Raw genomic sequence first — 22,008 nt, forward strand, 5'->3', positions numbered from 1 at the left:
CTGGAACCCACATAAACTTGACCTGACTGCGCTTACTGACTATATTTGTGCTTAGCTGCAATACATCATACAGAATATCTTGTCTACTTTTTGATAGAAACGATCTTAAAGGGGTCATATGATGAAAATGTTAGCATTGCCACTTTGTAGGTGTGAGCAAAAACAGGTCATTGAAATTTGGCTTTCATTATGATGTCATAAGGATATCTTATTAGAATAATACCGCCTCCTCAATCTGAACTCTGAAAGAGAGAGAAAAGAAGGACTTGACAGCACAATTGAGTTTGAATTACAACAAACCACCATCATTGTGATCAGTGTTTGCACTTTATCCGCTCATTTGCATTTTAAAAAACACACCCAAAATGACACATTTTTGGACTTGACAGCACAATAGAGTTTCAATTACAGCAAACCACCATCATTGTGATCAGTGTTTGCATTTCATCCGCTCATTTGCATTTTAAAAAACACACCCAAAACGACACATTTTTGCTCAAACCTACAAAGTGGCAATGCTAACATTTTCATCATATGACCCCTTTAAGCTTCCTAAAACTGAAGACGAGTCTGAGCAAATCAACATGCCGCCACCTACTGTACTGGAGTGTGTATATCATGTCATTTTAGATCCTACTCCACAACCCTGAGTTGTTTTAAAAAGGTAAATAGTGCCTTCCTAATAATTCTAATTCCCTCTCCTTCGGATCCCAGTATCCCTACCAGATTCCATTCCCGTCCTACCTCCTGAACCTTATCTTTAAATATCTGTCTTTCCACCTCATTCAATGTACAATACAGTAATACATGTTCAACATTTTCTTTAACCCCACAATTTTTACAGTTCTCACTATTCCTTCCCCATTAAAAATAATGCGCCATTCAATCCTGTGTGATCCACTCTTAATCTCGTTATTACTATTTCCCCACGCTTAGTCATTTCCATGTGATTCTTTATGCTGACACTTTTTTGTATTTTGGTAATATCTTCTACCTTTCCTGTCTTCCTCCCACTATTTCTGCCATATTTCAAGGCCTTTCTTCTTAACCACAGCTTTACCTTCACCTTTTCCTAATGGAATTGTAACTGTAATCACCTCTAGTAGTGCCTCTTTAGCCAGTTTATCTGCCATCTCGTTCCCTTTAACAGATGTCTGTATAGATGAAGAAACCTTATACAATGTCGAAACACATTATACATGTATTCATTTGACCAGGTATTATCCAGCATCACAGCATGAATTGTTCTGACAAGTTTGTTTACCAAATTAAATTTATGAAATCTATGTGCTGAATGTTCATTACATCCAGAGCCTACCCAATATACTGCAAAGCTATGACATTTACCACCTGTTCATTTAATCACTGCACAAGACCCAGAGCTGATCATGACACTTTACATTTTAGACTTTGCATGTTCTACATAAAGAAGGAATTTTTTAAAAATGAATGAATTTATAATAAACCTAAAAATGAAAGCATTAAAAACACTGTGATGTAGTAAGTGCTGAAAGTAGCATGTGACACTGTGAATATAATCACAATTTAAATAAAGGAGACTGTTACACAAGACTTAGATGCGACTTTAATTACAATACAACATTCAGTACACCAGGGGATTTTAAACTGTTGGTCAGGAGGACCCACTTGTCCGTCACACAGTAGGTTAAGGTGTGTTGCACACCCTGTTTGTGTTTGATGGAATACAAACGCGTCGTGCTGTCAGTCATTCTTTCTCTCTGTCTATCGCACTCGTGAGGCCGCGTCATGGTTGGATAGCGCAGATGAAGGGGCGGTATCATTATAAGAAGATCCCTTAGCTACGTCATGCGGGGAGCGAAATCCGCATGACCTATTTATTCACATGCTTGCAGAGAGAGCCTTACCAAAACAAAGTTACAGGGTTGCTATTTTTCATGTTTTCTGGGTTGGTAGAAGCACTGGGGACCCGATTATAGCACTTAAACATGGAAAAAGTCTGATTTTCATGGAATGTCTCCTTTAAATTAGGCCTCTTTAAATAAGAAAACAGCATTTACATTGGGCTTATTGTGCACATGCATGTTATTTTAAATAATGTTTGGGATAGGGTGGTTAAAGCGTGAAGAGTATACTAACATACAGATACTTTAAATGTAAGTTTAATCTTATAAAATATGTACAGTACACAAAAGTATACTTCTGAAAAACATTTCCTGTGAAACATAAATACAAAGCATACATGACATGTTACTTCAGTCTTGCTCACTAGAGCATAAAGACAAAACTATTTTATTTTATTTATACACAATTATGACAAAAAAATTTAATTTTATGACTGTAGTGTTACAGTAAAGTTTTTTTAATGACTTCACATTGTGTAATGTAATCGTGTGCTCATCAAACACACATGTGTATAATAGAGTCTGTGAGGTTTAATTTAACTAAAATATGTGATGATGACACATAAGTTCAGTGGAAACATCAGAGGAAAAAAACACAGAGGTGTTAAACTGAAAGTATGAAACGTAAGTAAGTGAAAGCTCACAGAGACGTCTTTATCTCATTCACTGTAGACGACAACACAACAAAACACCTGATGAAGAAAATGTTTCTCATGTTTATTTATCTCTCTTTGTGCTTCTGCTGTCTGACGGGTGAGTTATAGACATATTTTACATCATATTTAGGAGCAGAACAATAATGATTTGTTACTCAGTAGACGTGAACTTTTACTTCTGTTCTGCTCTGTGTCTATTTTAATACATTCTGTGATCACACATAAATTATATAATTTGTTAAATCAGTTTCTTAACAAAAAATATTTTTATTTAAATAATGGCTGAAACAAAACTAAAAACTGACTGTTGGTCAGCTTTTGTAATTAAAATCTTATTTGCAAAGATAAATTTGTATTGTTTTAAACAACTGCTAAGTTTTTAAGCTTTATTAGACCGGTTGAGTCGTGTGACTTTTCTTTGTGGAGTTTGTCAGCATGGGTTTACTTTAATGACTTACCACAGTCCAAAGGCATACAAGTTAGGTGAACTGGACACGTCAAATTGAATATAGTCATAGATGCTGAAACGGTTAATATTATATACATTTAAACTGAATGAAGATTTTTAATGTGTGTGAATCTGTTTATGTGCAGGTGATGAAGTGAAGTCAGTGTCAGTGATGGAGGGAGATTCTGTTACTCTACACACTGATGCAAAAATAGAGGGAGATGATCTGATAGAATGGAGGTTTGGACCTCAAGAGACTCACATAGCTGAATTCAACAAGGAAGCTAATAGGATCTCAATATATGATGATGTTTTTGATGGGAGATTCAGAGACAGACTGCAGTTAAATAATCAGACTGGAGATCTCACCATCACAAACATCACAACTCAACACACTGGACTTTATCACATGGAGATCAGAGGCAACAGAATAACCGCATACAGATTCAACGTTGTTGTCTATGGTGAGTAAAGATTTACTGTTGTCATATAACCTGTCATATTTATTTTAGCTGTGTAATCCCACTGGGTTGGGGATTAAATAATTTTATGCACTTCATTTAATTCAAAAATTAGTTTCTCAACCTCAAGATGATTTTACCTCCATTTTATTTATAAATCCATTGAAGACAATAAACACTATCAATAGTTCAGACCTCTTGACTAATATTGATAATATTTGCTTTGATTCTTTCTATTTATTCTCTCGTTTTCAGCTCATCTGCCCGTTCCTGTCATCACAAGAAACTCTTCACAATGTTCAAATTGTTCATTATTGTGTTCAGTGATGAATGTGAGAGATGTGAGTCTGTCCTGGTATAAAGGAAACAGTTTATTGTCCATCATCAGTGTGTCTGATCTCAACATCAGACTCTCTCTATCTCTGGAGGTTGAATATCAGGATACAAACACATACAGATGTGTACTCAACAATACCATCACAAACCAAACTCAACATCTCAACATCACTCAACTCTGTCAGACGTGTTCAGATACAACAGGTGTGATTATTAGTGTTTATTTACTGAGCTGATCTAAGATCAGATTCAGTTACAGTAATAACTCTTTATTATGTCGTCACAGGTCTCAGTACAGATGATGTCATTGTGATCTTTCGTGTTGTTGCTGCTGTTGCTCCTGGATTTCTGATGTCTGTTGCTTCAGTTCTGATGTTCTGGATCTACAGAAAACACAGAAACACACAGCAACAGAGTAAGTACTAATATAACAATACTAAACAATACTTTGTATTTTAATTCTTTGTATTTTAAACAATAGTCTGTATTTTTGAAACAGTTCAGACTGGGGAACTGGAGATGACTTCTCCAGACACAACACATAAGGCGGTGAGATTAATCTTTATCGTTTATATCACTACCTGAAAACAAGTCAGTTAAAATGTTAGTTATTGCCAATTAGCGCTGTTCAAAATATCACCATGACGATACATCATCATGAACTCCTGATGATGCGCGCATCAATACAGCACCTTCCGTATCTATTCTGATGTCATTTTATATATTTGACTGACAGGAGAGGTGCCTCGGTGGTTGCCTAGCAATATAAAAAACATGCTGCACTGCTCTTTTCTAAAGTGACCAAAAAGGCAATGTGTCGCGTCTAGCATCTCCAAGTGTTTAAAACACATGTGGTGTGATCAGCCCCTAAGTGTGTCTTGTTTTCTTGTAAATGAGCAAGATTTTATATCAGATTTGCATCTGAGCTCCACAGTTGTTATTACATATTTATGTTGTGCCTGTTGTGTACAGAGAGCTCGAGTGGAGGAATTATGAGACGGTAATCATAACTATGATCAACATTCAGCTGTGTGATCATCTTCAATTTCTGATAAAACTTCACATTCTGATTGTGAGTCTACAGATTATTTGTATAATATTAAATAAAGCGCTTATATTACATTTGAAATGTCTGTGTTCTCTCTCATTTCAAGATTTTTGTTACCCCTTCGTCAGGTCAACAAGTATTCACTATGTATTGAGTAAGGAATATATGCAAACGGGCCATTGAATTATTTAAAAATAATGCCCACCCAAGGTTGCATCATGCTGTTACACTGCGAGTCTGCAAAGGACCGGAGTCACTTATTTCACTCTGGTTGTTATTTTAAGATATTTGATAGATCTGGTGTGAGTTTTACAGAAAAATAATGCATACCTGTGGAATCAGAATAAAGCATTCAACAGGCTTGTGGTATAAAAATGTTACAATGTAAATGTTAATAGACAGCAGTTTAAACATCAAAATATAGATATGTAAAATATTATCAGAAAGACAGAGATTAAAAATATGAATGAATAATACAGAATGTGAATATAAGAATCATAGTGATTTAAAACACAAAGATTTTATTTGTGTCACTGAAAGCTTGTACCAGTGTAAGAGCTTCATTTCTGGTTTAAAGGTAAACCTGCTGTGAAAAGAAAAGTGGTTTTGTTCTGAAGTTGGCCATGAGATATTGGCTGTTTGTGGTTGATGTGCATCTGTGTGTGGAGTTTGTGTATGTGAGGTGTGTGTGTGTGTGTGTGTGTGTGTGTGAGAGAGAGTGAGGGAGAGATACCTCAATGATTTCAATGAATGAAAACAATTATTTAATCTCATCATGAGATTATGAGACTTTAACCTGAATTTTACAGACTGGGTCATAAATGCAACTGGATAAAAGCCAAATGCATAAATGTAAATGGTTTGTTTGATGCAAGCAATACAAATACTAGACCAGAGGTACTCAAGAGCCAGAGGGCCACATTTTGACCATGTAATATACAGAAGGCCACTGGCTTATATTAATATTATATTTATTAACCATTTTTTATTCATTTAAACCAGGTTTTCTAGACAAAGCACATAGCATGGGAAAGGAATACGAGTACTGATCTTTACTTATTATTTTAAAAATACTGTACAAACTGCACAAAACTTGTTTTCATGGAAACAATGAACTGCAAATGATATTTCCACACATCTTAAAAACTTGGTTGGAAAGTATGAAATCGTATTATCTTGCAGTCCCAGTATGGTTGCATTGTGGATTTTTACTAGTGAGAAATTTGACTTGAGTCTGCATATTTTTCAAAAGTAGCCTACACTCTAAAAAAAATCCGTAAAAAAACGGACAAAGTACTGTGTAAATATGAAGGAATTTTCCGTATTTATGTTTTACAGGCATTTATCCGTTTTTTAATAACATGTTGCATTATGGGTACAATAACCCCTGCTGCAATCTTTCACTTTTGCCTCTCTATCACCATCTCTGTTTGAAACCTAAAATTACAACTTGCTTGCAGAGTTATTTTCTAACATGGATGATGTTTAACTTCTAAACAAATGCTGTCAGAACAAGATACAAATGCTCAACTATTCCAGCATCGACACATGTGATTTAGTAGACAAATCTTCTTTCTTACGTGACGTGTAAGTCAAATGGATATTTACCACAACATTTATCACATTAAATCTACAGTTTGTGTTTGTTTTAGACTCATTTGAAGTCACCACTATGGTGATTAGTGTTCCCTTTAGTTAGGCTTTTGTCCCTTGACCTTCCAGAACTGACTCTGCTCTTTTAACATTGCAACAGTGTTTTTGCTTGTAGTAATTGCAACTTGTTTGTTGCTTGAGGAAGGAGAATTGTCTATGATGTCATATAAGCTTGGTTGTTTTTATGTTATGCTGCCTAACATTTAAATATGAAATGATAAAATAAAAATGATGAGCTGAAATGTATAGAAGTGACACTTTATGCTGATCTAAAAACACACTGTATTGAATAAGATTGCTGCAAATGTGTCAGCTGTGGTTTTTGCTTCAGAGATATCAACACTTTGGATACTAATCTCAACAATGGTGAGAGTAAATGTTAAGAAAGAGTGTTCTACAATCCTGGTACCCAGCATGCATTGCGGCATGAAGCTTTGTTGTTGATTGTCACCATCGTTGCGTTTCATAGGCGGATTGAAGTGTCCCTAAAGACTACGGAAAATGTTCTGTAAATCTACGGACAATGTTCTATTAATCTACAGAATGTTCAGTTTTTGATTAAACGGAAATGTCTGTAAACATAACGGAAAAGGTACCGGTAATTTTCTGCCAGGACATTATCCGTTTTTTTACGGATTATTTTTTTAGAGTGTAGCCTACTTTAAGTTCTACCAGAAAGACTCGAAGATAGGTTAAGAATTGATATGAGTTTATTTAACAGTAGTTAGCAACCAAGGCTGGAATATAACACAGTATAGTTCTTTGGCGTAGGCCCCGACCATAGTTCAAATCCGGGGGTCACGGATTCTTGCGGTTCCTGTCTGAAGATGAAGGCAGGCCAGAATCTAATCTCCCTCGAGTATGGACGGAACCGACCTGGTGATGGTGGTAGGGAGGGTGGGTTGTAAATGCTGGCATCAGTATCTGCGAACGCAAAGACAAATGAGTACGAGGCTTATATACAATCAGTATCAGGGGTGATTGATTGCGCCTTGTGAAATGAATGACGTAACATTCAAGTTTCCTGGTAGAACTTACGCTACGCTACGCTAACATTTCTGTTCTTGTTCACTTGTAGCTGTTCTGTGAGATGTCTATCAGAGCGGAGCTTTGATTTTATACATCTTTAAAGGACAAGTTGGGTATTTTACACTTAAAGCCCTGTTTTCAGATTGATTTTTGTGTGAGCATATCAGTGAACACCCCTGACCACTCGGTGAGTTTCACGTCTTTGTAAACGAAAGTTTAATGCATTTTAGGAAGGATTGTTCCAGTGCACCATTAAACCCATTGTAAAGGTATGAGGTGAAACACAAACACCTGAAAATTCTCGGGGCAGCCGCATATGTCCAAATTTCAGTCAAAACTGTTCTATTTCATCATAAACAATCTGAAAACAGGGCTTTAAGTGTAAAATAACTTGTCCTTTAAACACATCATTGAACATCATTTCCCTAAAGTTTGAGATTAAAAGACTTAAAATGTGTCTGTTAAAAATGCAGCATTTTCAATAAATGTGTCATTTAAGAGAGACAGTAAATTGTGTTGACCCTCTCTTACAAAAACATGCGCACAACAGGAAGCAATTGCATAAAACAGTATAACACCTTTCCGCGACTAAGCCATCGGACCTCTGCATGCAAGTCATATGCACTCTCACACTATTTTACGAGCGACCAGAACTGTCTATGTTTCAGCACGTCTGCAAGAATAAAGTTCACTATACCCCACTGTCCATTGTCTCTTTGAGTGCTCTGCTTCTTAGTTTGCTGCATAATTGCTTATGATGCAGAATGCAATGATATGAAAAGAATGTCGACATTTCAGGATTTTTTCTGAGCAGAACCCTTCTCATTTCCAACCATTGATGGAGCTCAACCTGTAGTCAAAGAAACAAGGTTTTTAAAGTTGATGCTGTTGCCTGGACCATGGAAAAAGTTTTTCTTCGCCGCTGACCTTTTAATGGTAACAAAGTCAGCATTTCTTTGGCAAATTTTCACCTTTTAGAAAACGTACCCAGACCGTATGTATTTATCTGAAACTCCCCCTGGCTCTGTTCTTGTCTATTATTTGTTGTTTGTTTGTATTAATGACTTTATTAAACACCAATCTGCGAGGCTGCAGGCCACATCTTAAAGGAATAGTCTACTCATTTTCAATATTAAAATATGTTATTACCTTAACTAAGAATTGTTGATACATCCCTCTATCATCTGTGTGCGTGCACGTAAGCGCTGGAGAGCGCTGCGACGCTTCGATAGCATTTAGCTTAGCCCCATTCATGAGTACTTCGACTCGCCTGAAAAGTCCGCTCCCCTTCTCACTCTCATAATGAGAGAGGGAGGGTGTTACTGCGCCGAGTCGAAGTACTCACAAAAGTGCTATTACGCCATAAAATATAGTTCCTCTTTTAAATCCGCTTAGAAAAGCGCTACGTTTTATTTTGTACCACCAAACTTGCTCGTATAACTACTCGTCTTAAATAGGAAAAACGTTGATGTGTTTGGTCACTTCTAACTTTATCTCTAAATAGTACCATTGAATGAATGGGGCTAAGCTAAATGCTATCGAAGCGTCGCAGCGCGCTCCAGCGCTTACGTGCACGCACACAGATGATAGAGGGATGTATCAACAGTTCTTAGTTAAGGTAATAACATATTTTAATATTGAAAATGAGTAGACTATTCCTTTAACAGGCTTGTTCGACTTCATGCGGCGCCGCTAGAACTGACAGCCGGATGACGTCAAAGTACAACGAGAGCAAAACGAAATTGGACTTCGTATAATTTCTGGAATGATTCTCGTGGTACTTTGACGTAATCCGGCTGTCGGTTCTTGCAGCACCGCATGAAGTCGAACAAGCCTAAAGGGACACGGGCCGGATGATCCAGCAAGAGATGGTACACAGAAATCTATTTCTGCTATCAACTATTCTTGATATTATCCTCTCACACCTCGACCACATTTGACAACACCACATTTTAGGGGCCTTTTTACACCTGGTCACTTACAACGACACTTATGCAACAAAAGGCAGCACTTAAAATGCTTTCTTGAAGTTTTATTTCTGTGATTTAATATAATCAATTGGACAATTTAATTGGTTCTAGAGGTTCTTATTTTTTTTTTAAGTCGAAAACATATTTAAATTTTTGTTTTTGTTTAAACTTTAGTTTCTAGCAGGTGTTATAACAAACCAAACGGTGACTTTTAGCAGAGGTTTTTATTTAATATACAACAAATTTAACACAAATGATTCATCATAATGAAGCCATAAACATTAAACAATACACTTTCAAGAGATTTAAGTGCATAAAAAACATTGAGACAGTTTCACAGTAATACAATAAAGACAAAAAACACAAAGAAATGTGATTTTCATTAACAGAAACTATGAGACGGAAAATAATAATATATAATAAAACTTCATGAGTTGTTTAAAACGTAAACAAATGTTTTAACAAATTTAAAAAAAACAACTTCAAAAATAAAACTGTTCTGCAATAAAAGATTTATATAAATCAGTTAAGTTCCTCGTCAGCAAATAAATAAAAAGTCACTCTAACTCATTCTCTCAACAAGTATTATTTCGGAATAGCAACAAACTATAATTTGATATAAGCACTTTTTGCATTATTGCTCCCATATGACAAATCGCTTTATTGTTTCCTGAATGTTGTACATCGCTTTGGATAAAAGCCTCTGCTAAATGCACCTGTATGGTGGACAGGTTTTGAACTCATTGAAATGAGAGTGATGTTATATGTCAATATACATATTATTACATATCATATTACACTTTAGGAACATCACTGCTGCTGGTGCTCCAAGTCCTCAATGGCCTGTCCATCTCAGTCAACTCTCCTCCTGTGTTGGACACAGATGAGAGATCAAATCAGAAGATGAACAAAAGACAAACATCTACAAATGCATTCCTGTAGCTCAGTTGGTTGAGCATTATGTTTGCAGGTAACACACTAATCAAATGTACAACTTGAATACTTGAAAAAAGTGTCTGCCAATGCATAACGCAGGATCTTCTGAGACATTAATTATGTTTTCTTTGTTGAACTATGTGATGTCCTGTAATTCTCAGGTTCACAATATTTAAGATATAAGACCCAAATAAAAGTTTTCTTTTTAATTCCTTTAGTTTAACATACGTAAAAAAGTTAAAACACTGGCAACACATTTCCTGATTAGTGACAGATCAGTTACACTTGTTAAAAAAAGTGTCAAAATTAGGGCTATCAATATATTAAATATTTAATCTAGATTAATCGCATAATTGTCATTAGTTAACTCGCGATTAATCGCAAATCACTGCAGAGGTTTCTCAAGGTGCACACAAGGAGCTGCATCGCCAAATAAATTAAAAACACTTTTCGCACATAATGCTAATAGTTATGAAGTTTTCTGAACTTGAAGCAAGCTAAGACAAAACTCGCATTTATATCAGTGACGCGTGTGCTGCTGGAGCGATGTAGTTTGACGCGCCATTTGCTCATAGTACAAACGTATTTTTATCAGAAAGACGAGAAAGAGACGCAGCAGTCAAGGTCTATTAGGCTACGTTTACACGGAAACGATCTAAAAAGAAAACGCAAAAGTGGCGTTGCATTATCACTTTTTATTCCGCGTTTATACGAGCGTTTTAAGGAGGAAATCTGCATGCATATGGCGATGCAAAAGTGGGTGATATTCGATGTAGTATGCACTCCAGGCGGCTAGGAGGCAATGTGAAGCACTGACACACAACACCACCAAGTCCCGGCGCCTGCATACAACCCTTTTCCTTGTTCTCCCAGGTCTCGTCCAAAGCCATCTGGTTTGCTGCCGACGAATTGGCGCATCACCAATTTGATGGAGGTAATTAATGCACCTTTTCTGATCAGTAATACTAGCTGTGAATATTTCGTGCAACTGCTAGAAGGACTCTTGTATATTTATCAGACCTGCTATGACAACTTAAAGGTCCGACGTATGGAAATGATCCGACATGTTTGTTGTTATTTTCCTGAATTGACGCATGCCTGTGACGTAAACGCGTTCGTGACGAGAGCTACAGTGAGCAGACTTTTGCGTTTTTACCCTTATATACCTAAATATAAAGTCGGTAGAGTACCAGGTTTTGGGAACCTTCCCCGAGAACATTGCTCTAACGGTCTGCTGCTAACGTTGAATTAACGTTATAATGTTCCTCCTCTAACCTCTATATTGTGATAGGCCTGAATGCAAATAATCAGACTAAAAGGAATGTGTTAAACAGTGTTTATTGTTCAAAGAACATAAACTGGAGCTTATTTTTCATAAAAAGACTCACATATTGTATTTAAATAACATTGTATTTTATAAAATATATAAATAATGACTTCAACATTATAGAGGACTTGTATGACAGATAAATAAACACTTTATAGATCTTACCACTGCAGTTAGTCGTCAATATGTTTTAGATCAAGTTCCGAATATCAAAAGCTTCTCCCTTAACTTGCATCTTCATAAGACGTGTCAAATCAATCTCAAATTATTAAAATATATTGATAATCAATTTGCGAAGCAATTGGTTCAATTGATTCGAAGCTTCGAAAAGCTTAGTTTCTCCCATTACTATGCACTGTAAAAAATTTCCCTGTAAAAAAACGGTATTATGCTGGAAGCTGTGGTTGCCAGCATTGCACTGTTAATTTACAGCGGGATACTGTTATTAGGAAAAACAGCATGATACTGTTTTGTTACCTACAGCAGTCAACTTTTATTTTAACAGCATGGTACTGTTTGTGTTATCTACAGCGGTTCTGCCTCTGTTAAATACAGTTCTACTTCCGTTAATTTACAGCTCCCCTATTTTAACAGTATGTTAATGTTATAATGCCCTGAAAGCAACTCATTTCATTTAGGAAACCAATAGCAGGATCCATTCAAGTTTATAAATAGATATATTTACATGGTGGTGTTAGTATTGTGAACTTAATTCATTTGAGTCCACTGAAAACAAATATTACTTCTAAAATTGAACTCCAAACATTTAAACCTTCACACAAATCTCATGTAGTTCATCACAAGTAAACTACACAGTTACTGCTTTAAAATAAAACAACAGGCAGTATAACATCAATGATTTACTGCCCATCCTTGACCTAAACAACCACACTACTCTTCAGCACAATGGTAACCCAAAAACTGAGACAAATCCTAACAAAACAGAACATTAAACACTAAGACGTATCTCACATTATCATCTTGTGTAAATCCCCTGATCAGTTTTTAAGTTCACATGATTTAAAGGGGACATATTATGAGATTTTTTTTAAGATGAAAACTAAGTCTAAAATAGGTCTGAGAAAAAGTGTGCCGTTTTGGGTGTGTCATTTAAAATGCAAATGAGCGGATGAAGTGCAACCACTGATCACAATGATGGTGGTTTGTTGCAATTGAAACTCAATTGTGCTGTGAAATATTTTATCTCTCTCTTTCTCTCCCTACTAAATGGTTGTGCTGTGGTTGGATAGTGCAGATAAAGGGGGCGGTATTACCTTATTCTGACATCACAATAAGGGCCAAATTACAATGACCTATTTTTCACATGCTTGCAGAAAATGGTTTACCAAAACTAAGTTATTGGGTTGATCTTTTTAACATTTTCTAGGTTGATAGAAGCACTGGGGACACAATTATAGCACTTAAACATGGAAAAAGTCTGATTTTCATAATATGTCCCCTTTAAAAAAACAAAATACAAGGACTTTTCTCTAATGTCTGTGTGAAATTAACATATTTCTGTATGCAAATTTGACTGTTAGGTTTTCTGTTTCTAACAGCACATTCTGTGAAATAACAGTAATCAACTGGAAGCTTGGTTGCCAGCAAGATACTGTTTTTTTACGGTCTCCTTCGGACTGTTAAAAAACATTAGCATTCTGTGTTTTTATATCTTACACATTTAACCCTTTAACCCCCATCGCAAAATCCTTGGTGTCAAAGAACACTGCTTAATGTGTCCACACTAGAGTAAAAGAAACAGACCCAATGTTGAAATTAATGAGATAATGAAGTGATGATTAAGTGATTAATGATGAACAGCTGCTTTTAACAAACACAATCACTGAATGAAAGATGAACAAGAACCGAATTAAAGAGAAAACAAGCAGAAACTCAACTTACAGACTTAGATGAGACTCAAACTTACTCAGATTTCCTAAGATCTCACAAGAAGATCATCAAACAACTCCACAAACAGCATTACCATCTTAACTTATTACAAACCAGTATGATTTTATTTTAAATGTACATTAGCTCTTACTGAGAAGTAAATCATAAGGTGTGGTTTCCTGGACAGGGATTATCTTAAACCAGGAATAGTTTAATTAGAAAATATAACTAGTTTTAACAAACATGCCTAACATTACTTCTGTGCATTTTCAGGCAAAACAAAGGGCATTGATGTATTTTAAGATATGTCAGTGCAAGTTGTTTTGAGTTTGGACAGCTCTAGTCTAATAGTCTGATCCCTAAATAATAGTTACCATTCTCGTGATCAGCGGTTGCTTTAGTAGGACTCTTGATCCTTGGGTTTGCCCTTTGGTGTTATATTTATTCAGACCTTTTCAATGTGATTTGAAAGACATTGAATATGGCAAAAAAGTATAAGTAAAGTATTATCACTGACTAATGACCATTATGGTGTTAGTGTCATGAGTTAAAAGTAATTTACTGACTTTATACAGAAGCTCATAAGTGGTTAGATGGGTGGCAACCCTTTATAGTAGTCTTATAATGTGACAGAAACTGAGTATTGAGGTAGCCAGAGGAATCTTAAAAACATTGGGAATAAATGAAATAAAAAACACAAGCAAACTACACACACAGACATCAAGAATCAGGCTATGAATCTCAACAATGGTGACTATCAAATGAAAAGCTTCATGCTGCAATGCATGCTGGGTATCAGCATAGTACAAAACTCATTCATGACTCCCAGCATGCATTGCAGCATGAATAAATTATGCAGATGAACTGTTTTCCCATTTTCTTTTGTCACCATAGTTGAGAATCATAGGCTGATTCTTGATGTCTGTGTGTGTCAGCTGAGGGCTAGGGTTTCACGTTCACCAAAGTCCATATGTATACAATTCTGTCAAGATATCAAATTACTGTAATAATAGTTGTAATGATTCTGATTCAAATATGTAAATACTCGATCATAAACATCCCTAAGTACTATTAATTGTTATGTTTAAGCTTCTTAAGGCTGGCGAGAGAAACTACTGATCAATAATCAGACACCCAACCTCATGAGACTCTATCATCTCTTGGTTTTCTTTGCCATAACAAACATGCATCATAAAGACACAGTTATAGCTACCAGACTGAACACCAAGTCAAGAGCCCAACTAATGAAAACAGTGATCACCATAATGGTGACTTTAAAGAAAATGCTTGTAAAGTCTAGTAAACACATGTTTGTTCTCAGTAAGAACTTTTGTAAATGTATAACAGAAATAAAGTCAAAGTGGTTTATAAGTGAAGATGGTGGTAATGGTGTTTGTGTAAATGTTTAAAGGGGACATATTATGAGATTTTTTTTAAGATGAAAACTAAGTCTAAAATAGGTCTGAGCAAAAGTGTGCCGTTTTGGGTGTGTCATTTAAAATGCAAATGAGCGGATGAAGTGCAACCACTGATCACAATGATGGTGGTTTGTTGCAATTGAAACTCAATTGTGCTGTGAAATATTTTATCTCTCTCTTTCTCTCCATACTAAATGGTTGTGCTGTGGTTGGATAGTGCAGATAAAGGGGGCGGTATTACCTTATTCTGACATCACAATAAGGGCCAAATTACAATGACCTATTTTTTCACATGCTTGCAGAAAATGGTTTACCAAAACTAAGTTATTGGGTTGATCTTTTTAACATTTTCTAGGTTGATAGAAGCACTGGGGACACAATTATAGCACTTAAACATGGAAAAAGTCTGATTTTCATAATATGTCCCCTTTAATTCTCCTCTGGTGATATATGGAGATGTTTAATGTTTTGTGTTATTTTTAGTTGATGTTCATCTAAGTCTTTGTGTCTGTAAATGTTTCTGCTCATGTCTTCTCTTTTTTTGTTTATGTTTTCTTTAGTGATTTTTTAGCAGCAGGTGTCCATCATTAATGCTTCAGTTTCTGAACTCATTGACTTGATTTCAGGTGGATCATTAGGAAACTAATGTAGGGAATAGTGAATGAGGGTGTAGGGTGTGATTTGGGACGCAGTCTTAAACGGTGGACTCTCAGGGCTGTAAATTCACATTATTCTGAGAACTGATTTTTTACAGAATGCAGAATTTAACAGTATACTTCTGTTTTTGTTAAAAAACAGAATTATACTGTTAAATTTGGCTGTTTTTAACAGCAATTTTTTACAGTGTGGTGGGTTGCAGACCAACTTTAAAGGTGTCTACCGGCACCTACTTTGATGGAGTGTGAAGAATACAGTGGGTACGAAAAGTATTCAGACCCCTTTACATTTTTAAATCACTGTTTGTTTCATTGCAGCCATTTGCTAAAATCAAATCATATTTCTCATTAAAGTACACTTTTCACCCCATCTTCACAGAAAAAACAGACATGTTTGCAAATTTTTAAAAAAAGAAAAACTTCCTGATTTTGGATCATCATTTAATAAGTTGGCTATAGTAAGGTCCTTGCATCCTATTGCTTACAATTCTTCCTTTAAAATCTTTATTTCTATCTCATATGCCTTACATATCTTCAAAACATGTTCTATAGTTTCTGTTTTTGGCCTGTATTGTGTTTCCCTATATTAACGTGTAATGTATGATTTAGATTTGAATGTCCTGTATGTAGATGTTGATAAAGAAATTAAGTTTCTTGAAATGTTCCCTTTATTGGTTTTTTCTTTGGCCTTATTATTCATTTTCTGAATTTGTAAATGTAGAAATAGTTTCATAAACATTTGTGGTTTTAAATATATTTTGGATCATCTAAAATATAGTGTGTTTAGGTAATTTCAAATGTCAACATTGGCTTTTAGAGATTGTGCACCCCGCCTTTAACTAATACTGCAGATTTTCATTAATAAAGCTTTTGCAATTGTTCACTAAATGTAAATGCTGTTCTTGTTGCATTTACACAGCGGGTATGACCAGCAGATGTCCTCAACACACTGTGTTTCATGTAACTCTAAACAGTGAATCTAGTAGTACAAAAAAATAAAAATGACTCTACATTGTGTAATATAATCATGTGCTCTTCAAACACACACACGTATAATAGAGTCCATACAACAGTCTGTAAGTATAAACACAACATGTGATGATGACACAGAGGTGTTAAACTGGAAGTATGAAGCACATGAAGACTAAATGAGAGCTCACAGAGTCCTGTAGTTTTAGGGAGTAACTAACATAGTGATGTTACTTTATCATATTTTAGCATGACAGCGGTAACCCAAAATGTAAATGACACATGACCATTAGCCCTACAGTAAGACTCAAGTAGATTTTAAAAACGAAATATTGCATACTGTTAAGATCTCTGAGCCATGGGCGAGGCTAGCCCATTATGTTAATTTATGTATATATAAACATTAGAAAGGACATTAAAAATAAATATTATTTCAAATAGTAGATTTTTTTGTAGTTTTTGATGCATTTTGAAATGTCTGTTTTTACAAAATGCCACAAAATTTGACAGAACAATGAAAGGTAAGCCACAGTGGAAAAGGTCAGTTGTCTTATATCTGTTTCATCAGTTGGTTAATCACTCCATATGTGTGTGCATGTCCAGGAATTAGGTCTTGAGGCTTGTTTCATTTGCCATTTATGATACAAATTTTGCATTCGTCTACTGTAATGTTTAAAAATATAAATAAAAAATATATTTTGAATTGCCAATAAGAAGCTATTATCAAATAAATAAATTAGGCAATGTTTTAATTTATAAATATAATAAAACAAAACTACACGGAAGATCATATACCTCTAAATATAACTAACAAATTAATTTTATGTACAATAAGATGGTAAAACTATATAATTTTACAGACAAATCACATTAGCATAGTGTAATAATACTGAGTATATAATGTTTCACATAAATAAAAAAGCATTGAGAGTTTTATCAAATTATTTTATTTATTAAAGTGCAAATGAGGATTATAAAAGAAGTGATTTGTCATATTAAAGCTGTAACAATACACATAATGTTCATAGAAAGACAAAATAAAAGAGATTAAAGTGAAGGACATTTGGTTAAGTGCATTATGAGCTTTGAATTAAGTGCTATAAATCGATGCATGATTCAGTCTAACACTCATATTCAAAGTAAAAACACAACATATTGTATAATGTACAAGTCTCTTTATGACACAAACAATATTAATATACAATAACAAAATGTATCTTAGTAGTTCAATATTATCAATTCTGGCAATAATAAAAACACAAGGAACAGAGTATAAAATGTAAACATTTGGCAAAGCTTTAAAAAGGTTACAATAATATAAACTTGATGAAAAACAAAAACAAAACTCTCACACAGAATCTATCAGTCAATGTAACACTGAATCATCAACATCTGATTTCTAGTTTCTTCAACAAAAACACTTTCTCTTTTTAGAGCTACATGAGCTGAATCTGTGAACTTCAGTATTTCAGAATTTACTTCTCAATAATGCTTCATGTACACAGGTGTTAAGTACCAATATATTCCTGAAAATATGTGAACAATATGTTGATCTGAGCAATTTAACCACATGAATAATGTTTATGTTACCTGTATTGCATTTATTCTTTGGTATATCTGCTAATATTGATAAACGTATAAGAGAGAAATTAAACCTAAAGCTGCTGCTAGCATCACACATTATCAATTAAACTACAGGAACACAACACAACTACATTACTCAACAGTCGTCTGAGTCCAGTCTATATGTACTTATGTTTGTTTTACTTCATGAATCTGATGGCTCCTCGGCATCTGTGGCATTATGGGATAGAAAACTGATCACTGGTTAGACATTAACTAGAAGTGAAGATCAGCAGATCATCAGTGTAACAATAACACACAGTTTCATCTACAGATTCACATTTAAACACTGATTGTTTTGCACACTGTGCATTAGTGAAAGTATGAATACTTGGATACAGGGACAGTTTTGATGTCAAATAATATCAACAAAAAGACAAACATCTGTCAGAAATACTGCTAAATGAAACAACAAATATTACATGCAGTACACAATGTCTGTATATAGAAACAGATATGAACGCTGATATTAATGTTTAAAATAAAGATGAGAGTTTATCTGTAGATCAATCTGAACAACAGATGTTTTCCAACTTTCATTTTTTATTAATATAATATTCTAATCTTTTATGGATATTTATTGAAACAGAAACAGTTCATCAGCACACACAGGTGGGTTGTTTTGACTTATTGACACGAGGGTGATCTTATAAGAGATGTGATGCTGATGTGTTTGTGATGTTGTGTTGCACTTACACCACTAATTGCTAATTTCTCTTCCTTACTGGATCTTCTCCTCTGGGAGCTGTAAGAAAAACAGATAAGAGATCAAATTAGAAGTTGTTTAGAGAGGAAGCAGCATTAATAAACATATTTAAATGAAGGATAATCTAAGGCAATCCTTCTGGTGTTTTGGATCTTAAAAAACACTAGATTGACACTACGTCAATGTTTTTCACAGTCTGTGGTCGTGATCTGTAGTCTACAATGTTATTATACATGGTAACATTAGTTGGTGCGATTAAAACTCGCGTTTTACACTCTGTAGACTACAGATCACGACCACAGACTGTGAAAAACATTGACGTAGTGTCAATCTAGTGTTTTTTAAGATCCTAGTGTCCTCAGAGTACATATATTGTACAATTAAGTCATTTAAATTACAAGTAGGCCTGTTAGGTCCACTCTATTTCAAGACCAACTTAGTTAAAATGTATGGGCTTGTGACTGATGGTCAGATTATACAATTATTGCAGCTAATTAGATAACTATTTATAGTAAAATAGTAGGGGAATGCCACTTTGCACATTTATCAACCTATTTAATTAAACATTGTTTCGGTTACCGGTAAAATGTTTACATTTTAAATTTATAATCTTAATTGTCCGTCAGAATTAAATAACTATGGTCATAACTTTTGTGTATGTTATGGTGTGCATTTTGTTTCTGATGCAGGGGGTGGGTGGGCTTGGTGTGTGTTGGGTTCCTTCCTAGTTTTTTGTCCTTGGCCAATCACATGCCTGTTACAATTTATTTGATTAGATTTCTGTACATAATGCTAATTTTAGACCTTACTTTATGTACAACTTTGTTCTTTTTTATAAATGCTTGCATTTTTTTCTTATTAGATTTTCCAACTCCTTTTTTTGCTGATAAGATAAATGATCCGATCTGTGCTTCAAAAACTGTAATCTGATCTGAACTGTTTGTTTTGTGATGCGTCACACCCCTAATTATTATCAAATAAAGAAAAACTTTGTCTTATAACAGTTTTTGTAATAGTTTGTAGACATGATAACTTAATGGTGATCAATGTGCGTTCAATAAAAAATCTACAATGTCAACAGAGTACAGATGATAATAAAATCATTATTATACTGAAAGATTTGAGTTACTCACCTTTGACAGACACAGTAAAAAACCTGTCTGAGGTTTCTCCATCTCTGATGATCTCCAGTCTATAAAGTCCAGCGTGTTTCTGTCTGATGTCTTTGATGGCGAGATCTCCAGTCTGAGGATTCAGATTCAGTTTATCTCTGAATAGATCATCATCACCATCATATGTACTGAAGATATTGTTTGCAAGATTGATTTCAGCTATAAGAGTTCCATTAAATCTCCACTTTATCACATCATCTGTCCTTATGTCAGTAACTTTAGTCTTCAGATCAACAGATTCTCCCTCATACACTTCCAGTTTTTTCCCTGTAAAAGCAGCAAACAGAAATTAAATCAATTCAGGTGATCATCTATGAAGTGTCTTATTTATTGTTGGTAATAATTCACTAAATATTCAGTTAACTGCCCCATTACAGTACCATAACAGTACATGTTTTTTACAAAATGATGCCTTTACCGCAGTTCCATTTTACAGTATAATACCATTAATGTAACCTAGTTTTAAAAAATATAGGGTAATCGAAACTCAGGTCGCCCGTGTCATAGGTCCGTAACACTACCACAGTGCCACAGAGTCACTTAATAAAAGTTACTCGCTACACTCCCCCGACACTCCGAGGAGCGAAATCTTTATTTTTCCATTTATTTGTTTAAAAATATCAGTTATGTAGTTGCATTTATGTTTAAATCAATGTTATCTAAGAAACTAACCAAATATCTGAAATGATGTACTGTATAGACATGTTGTCTCAGTTAACCCTTTCAATATAACAAGTATTAAAAGTTGCTTCAGCTGCATTTAAAGGAGCGTTGAATTAAACAATCAACTTTAACTTTATATTTTGTTATATAAGAGGTCAACCACAACTGTCGATTAATTTGTACATAAATCACTCAAAATATGTATATCATTTTTAAAATGTCTCAAAAATTGTCTTTTTTTGCATTTTTGGTATTAACGTTTTTTGAGGCGCCAGGTAGTCTCAGCGTGATTATACGAAATATGGCGACTGACTGGGATGAGAAAGGGATAGCAAGAGCCAACATGTATGATGGCAGGGGCCGAGTGGGACCAAAAAAAATCTACCGGCCCTCTGTGGTCAAAAAAAAAATATAGGGTTGAACGTGCTCATAAACAGGAAGTAATAAATGGAATAATGTGTGCATCTTTGAATAAATGTAAGAATACACCTTTGACATTAATTTTTGTCATAAAGTTTTGAGAAATAATAATGTAGTGAGGATATTTATTGCCATGTGATGTTTATTCTGCCCTACAAAGGCAAAAGGCAATAACTTCGTTTTTTGGTCGAAAATTAGTTATTGATATTTTTGGGACATTCAAGATCTCCTTTATCGTGTGGATAAGTATTTGAGTCAATTTTTTTTGAGAAAATAAAAATCAAGAAGAAAATAACTGACAACTAAAGTTACTGAAAAGTCTAAACTTTAAAGTAATTTTTCTCAGTTCTACAATCTAGCGAGTTAAGGTCTTTTGCCTTCGTAGGTTAGTATTGCAGTTGAACACTTATGTATATAATATGGAAATCAAATATACATAGTAGGAAATATAAAATGCGGTATACTGCAAAGTTTCCATGCTTTCTAATATCGTTTATGTGATCATAAAGAATCGCACAATCATTTTATACGCAGAAGCAGCGGTCAGCAGCTGCAGCGCAATCGGATCCGATCGCATACATACTGCAAAAAATCTAGTCTATCTACATGTATTTATCTATAATCTGAATACTGTACTTACTGTATAAATGTCTTTGTTCTGATGAACATGACTGATGATATTTTGAGAAATGTTTGTAACCAAACCGATAATTAGCCCCATTCACTTCTATAGTCAACCCAGTC

At 34.7% G+C, this 22,008-nt stretch overlaps 2 protein-coding genes across 9 annotated transcripts in view; one reads left to right on the plus strand and one right to left on the minus strand.

The window, feature by feature from the left end:
* The first annotated feature begins 2,418 nt into the window (after positions 1-2,418).
* On the plus strand, positions 2,419-4,909 carry LOC141363041 (uncharacterized). 2 transcript variants are annotated; one of them, XM_073865507.1, is made up of 5 exons: positions 2,420-3,451; positions 3,704-3,988; positions 4,071-4,199; positions 4,284-4,333; positions 4,757-4,909. In XM_073865507.1, the coding sequence occupies exons 1-5, from the start codon at positions 3,160-3,162 to the stop codon at positions 4,778-4,780; spliced, it is 780 nt and encodes a 259-aa protein (XP_073721608.1). In that variant the 5' UTR covers positions 2,420-3,159; the 3' UTR covers positions 4,781-4,909. The 2 variants fall into 2 exon arrangements, with proteins under 2 accessions (XP_073721607.1, XP_073721608.1); XM_073865506.1 differs by lacking the exon at positions 4,757-4,909 and having other exon boundaries at positions 2,419-3,451; positions 4,284-4,551.
* A 12,699-nt stretch (positions 4,910-17,608) lies between these two features.
* Positions 17,609-22,008, minus strand: part of LOC129452976 (uncharacterized) — a 206,022-nt gene continuing 201,622 nt past the window's right edge. For 6 of the 7 annotated variants that reach the window (XM_073865495.1, XM_073865492.1, XM_073865498.1 and 3 more), the window contains 2 exons: positions 20,143-20,448; positions 17,609-19,048 (listed from right to left, as the gene is read on the minus strand). In XM_073865495.1, the coding sequence (XP_073721596.1) occupies positions 19,011-19,048; positions 20,143-20,448 (344 nt within the window). In that variant the 3' untranslated portion in view covers positions 17,609-19,010. The remainder of the gene's footprint in view (positions 19,049-20,142; positions 20,449-22,008) is intronic. The other variant, XM_073865493.1, reaches the window with a different exon arrangement.

Source organism: Misgurnus anguillicaudatus, unplaced genomic scaffold (genome assembly GCF_027580225.2).
Source record: "Misgurnus anguillicaudatus unplaced genomic scaffold, ASM2758022v2 HiC_scaffold_31, whole genome shotgun sequence".
Taxonomy (NCBI): Eukaryota; Metazoa; Chordata; class Actinopteri; order Cypriniformes; family Cobitidae; genus Misgurnus; species Misgurnus anguillicaudatus.

What these genes read in the sequence shown, in the direction of transcription:
- LOC141363041 (XM_073865506.1), top strand. Translation starts at nt 3,160, where the DNA reads ATGGAGGGAGATTCTGTTACTCTACACACTGATGCAAAAATAGAGGGA. An exon ending in GACGTGTTCAGATACAACAG is followed by an intron (nt 3,989 to 4,070) that starts GTGTGATTATTA and finishes ATGTCGTCACAG; the next exon opens with GTCTCAGTACAGATGATGTC. An exon ending in CAGAAACACACAGCAACAGA is followed by an intron (nt 4,200 to 4,283) that starts GTAAGTACTAAT and finishes TTTTTGAAACAG; the next exon opens with TTCAGACTGGGGAACTGGAG.